This window comes from Lygodium microphyllum, chromosome 17, assembly GCF_053477565.2.
Source record: "Lygodium microphyllum isolate KBCC chromosome 17, Lygodium_microphyllum_v1.1.10, whole genome shotgun sequence".
Classification (NCBI taxonomy): Eukaryota; Viridiplantae; Streptophyta; class Polypodiopsida; order Schizaeales; family Lygodiaceae; genus Lygodium; species Lygodium microphyllum.
Window position 1 is genome coordinate 86,678,179 of NC_141151.1, and position 10,977 is coordinate 86,689,155.

At 38.4% G+C, this 10,977-nt stretch overlaps 1 protein-coding gene across 1 annotated transcript; it reads right to left on the reverse strand.

Annotated features, from left to right (window-relative positions):
- Positions 1–6,934: 6,934 nt before the first annotated feature.
- On the reverse strand, positions 6,935–10,530 carry LOC148022117 (pentatricopeptide repeat-containing protein At5g27110-like). Its single transcript, XM_087697749.1, has one exon. It carries the CDS (start codon positions 9,807–9,809, stop codon positions 7,041–7,043), a length of 2,769 nt encoding a protein of 922 aa, XP_087553875.1. The 5' UTR covers positions 9,810–10,530; the 3' UTR covers positions 6,935–7,040.
- Positions 10,531–10,977: the final 447 nt, after the last annotated feature.

Below are 10,977 nucleotides of genomic sequence, written 5' to 3' on the forward strand. Positions count from 1 at the left end.
CAATTGAGCTTCAACATTTGAATGGGCAGAAAAGAACTCATCAAGCAATCATAATTAGTCTTGGGCTGAATTCTGCATGCCTTCAATAGGAATTAAGAGGTTCTATTACACTCAATCTCTCTTATGAACAATAGGACTGGTTCAACAATTGGATAAAAAAGAGATTAAGCTGAAAACAATAGAATTTACCTCTTTAATGTTGATGGAAAGTAGTGGATGAGTCCAATCAATCAACCTTCAACATAAGCCACCATCAATAGACCAAGATTTTAGATCAATAAGACCAACTTCAAGAAGGCTTTGTCCAATATGATTGCTCCCATATAATCTTCAGCTCCCGATCAATAAGATTGCTCTAATGCAATCAAAAGAAGTCAATGATTTGATAGAAGTCCACAATAACTTGTTGGAGAAGATCCTTTGAGCTTTGATGCATGTAAATTCTCATTAGAATCGTAGATTCCATAAATTTTCAGACATTGCCATATTCAAGAGGCTGAAAATACTTTCAGACTTGAAGAATTTCCTCAATGTAATCCAAATCGATGAAGAATACCTTCAATTGAACGTTCTTGGGGTTGTAGACAACAAAAGCCCCATGAAATTGAAGGAAATAATCCAAGAATTGGATTCTTAAAGCTTATTGCCATGTTTTGACTCCATAGCCACCATACTTTGAAGCTTCACATCCAAGAATGCTTCAATGTCAGTCCCTTGAGTGTTGAAGAAGGTCCAGGATACTTGTTAGAGTAAAAGCCCTTTGATCTTTGAAGAAATTTTAGAAAAAATCACTGTTGTCCTAAATCTGCCATAGCTAGGGTTTGAGAGATCAAGAATGCTCAAGAGGATGGGATTTAGTTGAGAATGCTTGGTTGGAAACTTAGAGAATGATTGTCATAGATTGCACAAGCCATAGCCAATGCCACTTTTGGTGCTGAATTCATGGGGAAGAGGAGTAGGAAAATCAGTGCAAAATGCACAAATTCAGCTTACTATCCTTCTAAAGATAGTTGCCATGATCAAGAGGTATATAGCCACTCTATGAAGAGCTTAAAGCATGAAGATTACAGTCCTAGAGGTCACTTGAACCATTGAAGGGCCTGAGAGAAGAGCAAAGCAAAGATCCACCATGAACGCTTGAAGAAAGCTTGAGAGAAGGAAGAGAGAGAAGCTAGTCCCAAAAAGTAATCTCAGTTTAACCTCTATAACCCCACTTAGATTTCAGTTAGGGTCAAAAGCCTTCAAAATGGACCTCCATTTGACCACGTCCTGCTATTTCAGCCAAGAACCTTCATCTTCCTCAAGATCTTCTTCAAGAAGCCTTTAAAATTAGTCCTGACTTGTTGTAGAGAACTCTGACTAGTCACGGTTTGAACTGTACCAAACCCTATGACCAAATCTTGGTGCTCCAGCTAATTGGTTCATGTCCATGTGACTAAATTCTCCAAGAAAATGACTCTTCCCATGGATCAAAGTCCATGCTCTGATACCAATGTAATAAAGCTAAATTCCACAGCAAGCTTTTAAATTGAAAATACAAGAAATATACATAAAATGCCAAGAAGCCATAGCCAAGGTGGCTTGGCAAGAAATGGTATTACCAATGTTGGTTGAGAATCAAATGATGAGAGGCTGCAGCAAGGTATGCACTCCAAGCTATGGTGGCCAAGAGTATTCACCCTCTTAGATGGTGGGAGGTTGAGACCTCAAACAAGTAATGTTTGTAAAATGGCAAAAGATCCTACACATGTTACACCTCCACCTTTTATACTTACCCTAGACTAAGGCATTTATGCTTTATTAGAACCATGTTTGTCTTCTTAACCGAGTTCTCTATGATTTAAAACAAGCACCCAAACAATGGTATACTCAAATACATGTCCATTAGTACACCATGGTTTTCAAAGACTCAACATATGTCATAACATTTATGTTCTCATGTAGGGCAACATGGTTATCATCATATGGATTTATATTGATGATATTCCTATCCTAGCTAACTTAGCTAATGCAATTTCAAAAGCTAGGTCTATTATATCCTCATAGTTTACAATTATCGACTATGGACCTCTATTGTCTTGGCATTGAAATAGATCAATCCCCTATATTCATTAGAATGCATCAACATACATATATCCAAGGTATCCTCTCTCACTACTGTATGATTGGTTGTAATCCAATGGTAAACCCTCTTGCTCAAAATCTCCAGCTAACCCCTCTAAATCTCATTCTCTCTCTAATAAGCAGGATAAAGAAATAGAACCCATACCCTACATGGAAGCCCTTAGATATTTAAGGTATTTAATCACTTGTACACAACTAGATTTGTATTATGCAAAACATATTCTCTCAAAGGCTATGCGTCAACCAATATACAAGCATTGGAAGCAACTAAAAAGAGTCATGAGGTATCTCAAGGCCACATCTCATGTGAGAATATGTTTTACCAAAGCCCACAATAAATTTACCCCAAGGCTTATTCAAATGTAGATTGGGTTTGATACCTTGATACAAGGAGGCCTCTTACAAGATTTATTTTCACTCTAGCATATGGTCCCATATCTTGGAGCACCAAGCAATAATAATCAATAGCCCTTTCTACTACCAAAGTAGAATATGTGGCATACACTATGGCAGCACAAGAGGTAATCTACATAAGAAACTCCTAGAAGACATTAGTTTTGGTTACCATGCTCAACCAATTCCTATCTTCACCAACAACAAAGCATGTATTTATGTGGCTTGAGAGCCAAAATTAAGTCTTAAGCTTTGTCAATTAACATGCACTATCACTTCATACAAAGAGTTAGTGGAAAACTCTCGTATTATACTTGATTATGTGCCCTCTTGTGATAATGCTGTTGACTTTCTTAGTTTCTCACCTAAAACATAAAATTGCAATGCAAATCCTTTGCATGCTCTAAGGAGGGGAACATAGTGTAGATTCATGGATGGATGTGTGATTATTATGTAATCTTTATTGTTGTTTATTTCCTTCATTTGTATTTAGTTATATTTTTCTATTTCACTATCATCATAAAGTCCTTTTAAGGGGGAATGTAAGAATAGAAGTATTAAAGAATAAGATATTTATTGTAAAGGGATAAGGATATGTAACATGTAGAGAAAAGGCTCCCATAATGATCCTCATTTTAAATATCTCAAATATTTGAAAAATGAGATCACTTACCCCATTCAATGTACCATGTATATATATAGCTACAAGTAACGAAATGCGTAACTATAGTTCACTCTACCTGTCATGCTTTCTCTATCTTCCTCTATACATTGTGCATAGTGTCTTCTTATCCTGTAGTCCATCATTTTCAATTCACTTTGAACTTTAGGCAAGCCCATCACAATTTCATGTGGCTCTATATTCTTTAATTATTGCACATTTACATATCCAATATATTTATACCAAATGTTAATATAAACCATAACTCCTACATCTTGTACAAATATAGTAGCCTTCATCTTGGGTACATTTACATCCAATGTAAACATCTTTCTTTCACATCATCTACAATAATAGATTTTTCAGTAGTATATAGATTGCTCATCTTATCACATAAAACATCATTACTCTCACCCATATTTTACGTATAACCAGATTATAATACTTGTAACCCTTTTTCTCAAGGGAATAGCCAACAAATACACACGTTTTAGCTTTTGGATCCAACTTCTTTCTTAGCTCATAATAGAAATATGTATATATGCAATACATCCAAATACTTTAACATATGAAAAATCTCGTTTGTTTCCAATAAACTTCTCCTATGGTATCACATCATGCACTGTAGCAGTGGAAGTCATATTCATAATATACATAATCGTAGAGACAACTTCAACCAAGTAATGATAAGGCACATTCTTTTCAACCCATGAAGGATCATGCAATGTGCATGTTCTTCCTTTCAACAACACCATTTTATTGTGAGATATACCTATAAGTGAATTGTCTCTAAATTCCATGCTATTTCAAAAAATTACTCAATTCATTAGAGAGATATTCTCCCTCTCCATCTGACCTTAATCACAATATACATTTACCTTTCTTGTATAATTATTAATAAAGGTCATATAATAATTATATCCAGCCATTGATATAATATTTATAGAACCCTATGTATCCAAATATATAATATCAAGTAAATGTATGCTTACATATTTATCATGAGAAAATGCATCTCTGATATGTTTTCCAAATTGACATGTTTCACACACCTTTTACATATCATCCATTTTGAACTTAGGCAAGTCCGTTATAATTTCATGTGACTGCATATTTTTCAACTAATGTACATTTGCATACTCAATACATTCATGCCAAATGTCAATATCATCCATAATTGTTGTATCTTGTGCAAACATAGCAATCTTCAACTCAAGTACATTATATCCAAGTTAAACATACTTCCCACACTCTTGCCTTTTGCAACTAGTTTATATCCATATTTAAAGTCTCCTACAAAAGTAACCATTCTAATTGAACTTTAATTGCAATCCCTACTTAATCATTTATCTAGTAAAAATCGGGTTTTTTGTTATGTTAGGCAGATGCAGTACATCAATCAAACACTTTACTTTTGGAGCTTGCATAGACAATGGGACACTCCCAAAATGAGCAATAAGATGTGTTGTATTGTTACATATTTCCATAAAACCAAGCATTCTTCATTTCGCTAAATCATTCTCCATGAGACATCATACAATTAGAGACACATAAATCTACATATCATATATCATCGATCATTACTATTGATGCATCTACATTCACTGCATTCATCATATGCTACATAACAAACAACTTCTCATTATCAACCTAATTGTTGGTAGATGCATAATTATTATGTTATCTTCTTCCATTTTTGTTATTTCTACCTCTTCTCTTATCTAGACAGTCATATGCAATATAACATTTCTGACCATAATTATAGCATGCTCAGTTATCATAACGTGCATTCTATCTACCAAGTTTTCTATGGCTCCCCCTGCCTTGAGACTGGCCTCTACTATCTACATGTGACTTCTCTTATGAGTCATGAGATTGCCCTTAATTTTTCCCATAACGGCCACCATCACGACCTCTACCTCTACTTGTGTTAGAGTAGAGCATATATTTTGAATTGTTCTTGCTTTGTAACAAAGATAGAGTAAGTCCCAAGTTTTTCCCTTCTGATATCAACATAGATATTGGATCTGCAAAAATCAAGGATGGCGTCTCTTATACTGATGAAGATTCAAAACTGCTTGTATTCCTTGCCTAAGTAATCCAAACATATAATCACTATATCATCATCATTAACCTATACTTTAATAGGTCCAAAATCTTCAAGAATGCTTTTAATCTTCAATGCATAATCATAGGTACACAAATTCTCACACTTAACTCAAACTTCAATTGCAACTTTCTAGCTTTGATATTTGCACCAAATATTTTGACTAGGTTATTCCATGCTTCTACAAGACTATTTGTTGCATCCTGTGTATGCCCAATCATATTGTTGAAAATCCAATATATAACTTTTTGAGCTTTCTAGTTCAATTCCTTAAATGCCTTGGCTTGCTAAAGCATGGCATCTTTCTCGGGAAACTTTGGAGCCTCAACATTATCTCCTTCAGTATAGTTTCATAACCTTTACCCGTAAGGAAATTGGTTAATTTGAACTTCCAAGCATGAAAGTTATGGTTGTCAAGCTTGTCACTAACAATCTAATGAAATCCCTTAGATGTGCACCAAAACCAAAAAATATGTTATTAGTAATAACATGCTAATCCAAGTAAATTGTTACATGTCCTAATCTCAATACAAAAAAATACAGTGAGCAACAACCTATTCACAAAATGACAAGATTTGTAGAGATCTCGAACCTTATTGGATTCACACATGAAGATCCTCAAATTTTCAAACGAAGACAAAAACATGCCCAAAACACAAATCCAACTACACACATGCAAACTGGAGATCTGTAACACTCTCTCACAAAGACAGCTCATCAATCGGAGGTCGTATAAGAGATGTCCACAAGTGTTCTCCGTATCAATGCTTTCTTGTAGACTCCTACGCTTGTGGCTTAGAGCTACTCACTTGAATCCCGCTTTGATACCATGAAAGAAGCTTAGCCATCTCAACACATCAAACTAGTCCTCGTTATTATATGCTATAGAGAGTTTTTATCAGCTTGTTTTAAAAGAGCTTTCCAAGTATCTCCCACTTATGAATTGGCATACAAAGCCTCATTAATAGTGACTTTAAATTGTATTATTGAGGCATGGTTAGAGGTAGTGGCAAAACATAAGGCATATTTTATTGCATGAAAATTGGGTAGATTACATGTGGCTATCAGATGGAATCTTGCAATCAAAGTTGTAGAAAACACATCATTTCTGTAAATTAATTTGATATGACTAATTTGGATAGAGCAAGCTCCCAATGCCTGTGCAGATGGCACAACATATCCCAATCAAGCATCACAAAGGTTGACCCTCCACTTTTGAGGGAAAAAATTTGCAATGCTATATACTTGGAAGACCAATGAGCCAGAGAAAACGATGCTAGACCACAAACCAAATTACAATTTATACGAAACTTCTCGATCCCCTTCCTAGGGTCAATGGCAATCGTATCCACTGTGTGGACATGTTAAACAAGTTAGCAAGTCTTATTTTGCCTTATAACAATGAATCCTTCTCTAAGTCCAATGCTTCTTCAAGTACCAGTCATCCATTTCTGTCAATAGGATCTTAATCTGTCATAAACTGCAACTTGTGTACAGCTGAAAATGTTAGCCTTGTAACCAACAAGATTGACCAAAGAAAATGAGAAATGGCAAGGTTGTGAACTGAAGGCAGGCCAAATGACTGGAGTATATGCTTCCAACTAAACATAATTGATAACCATTATGCAAGTCAGCAGCAACACAGAAAATGGTGTCTAATTTTGCTTTATATCTATAGACAGGAGCTAGAGAGCTCCATCGCTTAAATATAAGTACAATCATTGTCGTCTATACATCATTGACCAACAAGACATTTCAAGTCAAGGCTGCTGCCAGGTAATCTGGCTCATATGAAAGTGGAGTGCTTTGGTTTAACAAAGTTGTTTTTGCTCCTTCATCCTCTTTGCCTTGTCCCAATGCTAAATCTAGGTTCGGTATGTAACCTTCATCATCCATCTGTGAATGCACAATCCTTGTTGAATTCAATATGATTTTGCTTGGACTTCCTCCAACAACGAATTCATACAACGTTTTATTCACCTCTATCAGTGCACTGCCTGGCCTTTTCTTAGCACCTACATTCTTCCTCATGTCATCTAGTTTATTTGCATCACTCCACCTACAGGCATTCGCATATGCATCTGCCATCAGCAGAAAAGCGGAAGCATCTTCCTCCTCCATCTCTACAAGCTGCTGAAAGCATCTTTGTCCCAGTTCCAGCTTGCAATACATTTTACAGGCACTAAGCAAAGATATAAGCATGGCATTGGATGGTAAACACTGCATGGATCCAACAAGTCTCTCTGCCTCATAAACATAGCCTGATCTTGCAAAGAGATCAACCATACAAGCATAGTGATCAAACATTGGTTCGATCCTGTATTGTTCTCTCATCACTGTGAAATACTCCTGCCCGCTGAGAACCAGGCTGGCATGACTACATGCAGCAAGAAGGCAGGTGAACGTCACAGAATCTGGAGCAACACCCTGGTGTTGCATTTTCTGGAAGCATTGTACAGCCCTGGCACCCTGATGATTCTCACCATATGTTTTTATCATTGCAGTCCAAGCTAAATTGTCCTTAATAGGCAGCTTGTCAAACACTTCACATCCCTCCGCAACTGAGCCACATTTACCATACATGTCTATTAACATGGTGCCCACAAGAGGATCCATTTCCAGACCTGATTTCCTAATCTCAGCATGTAATTCCCGGCCTGTTTCTAAGGCTCCTATCCTAGCACAATTTTTCAAGCAGAGCACAAAAGTGATAGAATCTGCATGTAACCCTTCCATCTGCATTTGTTTGAAACACTTAAGGGCTTCCTCACCTTGTCCATATTCAGTGTACCCTGTAATTAGAGCAGTCCATGTGATTGCATTTCGCAGTGGCATCCTCTCCAGAACTTGACGAGCTTCTATAAGCGAGCTGCACTTGCTATACATATCGACCAGTGCACTGCCCAAGTAAAGTTCTATTTCAAATCCCCTTCTTATTAATTCAGCATTGATTTCTTGACCCATTTCTAAATCTCGGATAGTGCCACATGCTTTCAAGCATACAACAAAGGTAGAGGCATCTGCAAAAACGCTCTCAGCTTGCATCTGTTTGAAACAATTGACGACTTGCTCATCAAACCTATCTTCAGCATATCCTGCAACCAGTGCAGTCCAGGACAGTGCACTGCAAATTGGCAGCCAGTCAAACACTTTTTGTCCTTCTACAACTGAGCCACATTTGACATACATATCTACCAATGCATTGCCCAAGGAAACATCCTGTTCCAAACCCCTTTTTGTTAATTCAGAGTGAATTTCTCTGCCCCGTGCTAGAGATCCTCTGGTGGCACAAGTTTTCATACTTAAAACAAAAGTGACAGAATCTGGAGCGATACCATCCAGTTGCATTTGCTGAAAACAGTAGTCAATTTCCTCACAGAACCCATGTTCACTATATCCTGCAATTAAAACATTCCATGAGACCGCATCACGGAATGGTAACTGATCAAAAACTTCATGTGCTTCCACATTGGAGCCACATTTTCCATACATATCTACCAATGTGTTGCCCAGAAAAAGATCTATCTCTACTCCGGATTTCCAGATTTCAGCATGCATCTCTCGACCCATTTCTAAAGCTTTCACATTGCCACAAGCTTTCAAGCAGAGAGCAAATGTGAATGCATCTGCAGCCACACCTTCTAATTGCATCTTTTCGAAACACTTCAGAGCTTCCTCACTAAGCCCATGTTCAGCATAGCCGGCAATCAGTGCAGTCCATGCAACTGCATTCCGACTGGGCAGTGTTTCTAGGGTTTGATACGCTTCAACAAGCCATCCACATTTTGAATACATATTGACTAATGCACTAACCAGATAGCACACTCTCTCCAACCCCTGAGTAGCTACATGAGTATGTATTAATTTGCCTGTTTCCAAAGCTTTTACGACACCACAGGCCTTCAAAGTGCAAATGTATGTGACAGAATTTGCAGACACATTGTCTAGCTGCATCTGTCTGAAACAGTCCAGGGCTTCATCATTGAGCCCACATTTTGTATACCCTCCAATCAATGAATTCCAAGAAACTGCATTTCGAACCGGCAATTGATCGAATACTAGTCGTGCTTCAACAAGGGAGTCACACTTAATGTACATCTCCAGCAGTGTGTTGCCCAAAAGTGTATCATCAACCAGAAGACCTCTTTCTGAAGCTTTTTGGATTATCAAGCCGTGTATTTCCCAGCCTGTTTCTAAGTCTCTTAGGCTTGCACAAGCTTTAAGACAGAGAAGGGATGTAACTGTGTCCACAGGCACACCCTCCAACTGCATCTGCCTATAACAGTTCAGGACTCCCTTGTCAAACCCACGTTGAGCATTCCCTTGAATTATTACATTCCAAGAATCTGCATTCTTAAACGATACTTCAGTCAAAAACCTGACATGCTTCCACAGGCGATGCACATTTTCCATACATCTCCACCAGTGCACTCCCCATATAAGGTTCTGTTTCCAAGGCCCTTTGGACCTTTTCGCAATGTATGTCGGAAAGCCTGGCTGCATTTTGCAGCCTAGAGCACACATTCAACAGGAGGATATAAGTGTACCTTGAGGGTTGCACGATATCCTCATTCTGCATTCGCTGGTAGGGCTGAAGGGCATAATGAGGTCTTTTCTGCTCGGAGTAGCCCGAGATGATGGAGATCCAAGAGCGCTTGGACTGATGAGGGATCCGTTGAAAGAGGCCGTCTGCGAGGGGCAAGCTCCTACAGTCCGCCGGCAAGGGGACCAGGTGGTTGCCAGGACGGGATGACAGTCCAAGCTCCAACGACCTTGCGAGACGGGAATCCTTCCTGGACCTGCACTGCTGCACATCAAGTCCCCCCTTCCACGACCAGAGAAGCAGGCACCTCTGCTGCTTGCATGGGCTAACACAGGGAGCAGCCCGCATCCCTTTCTCTGACACAGAAGAGGGGGATGGGAATGATCGATCCTTCGACAGGCTACCCATCCCTCCTCTCGATGCATCATCATCATTCAATCGAACGCCTGCTCTCTTCTGTAGAGTCTAGTTTCATATTTGCTTGTCTCCTCAGAGGAGGCTCGTCTGTTCAAAGAACTTTGCCAAAATTCGACGGGTGATGGACGCTGAAGCATAAAAACTAGCTGGCATGGCCATGCCCACTGTCGCATTTCGCGCTGTTGACACCATTGCGAAGCTCAGGAGGCTGCGTCTCGCTCACTTCACATTTTAGTGAGCGAAGGAAGATGTCCAACTTTTTGTCTTTGTGTCAATTGATAAGCTCAAATTGGTGGGCGGACTCATGGGTCCTGGAGAAATCTCTGCAAGCCAATATATATATATATATATTTATGAGAAGTCTTGAGGCTCAGAGCCAACCTAAAAATTTGTAAGAAATCTTGAACATTGAAGAACTTGTTTGTTTTCACACTTAGACACACGGTGTCTCAATAGTGTGTGTATGCATGTGTGCATGTGCATGTGCATGGGAGTGTGTGTGTGTGTTTTGATGAAAATGGAGTTCAAGAGTAACTTCCAATCTAGATCTTAGAATTGTTTCTTACCTCTACATTCAACTTTTAAGTGTTATGAATCTTTGAACACCATGGATACATCCACTACATGGTAACAAATTTGATAAGTTGATTCTACCAGCATACCCACATTACTCAAGCTTATAAGTGGATCTTGTTTGCAATTGTAAGTGATATAAGCAGTGTCTTGCCTCTA

Bases quoted from the DNA above. Each gene is read 5' to 3' on its own strand.
- LOC148022117 (XM_087697749.1), bottom strand. From the start codon at position 9,809: ATGTGTGCTCTAGGCTGCAAAATGCAGCCAGGCTTTCCGACATACATT.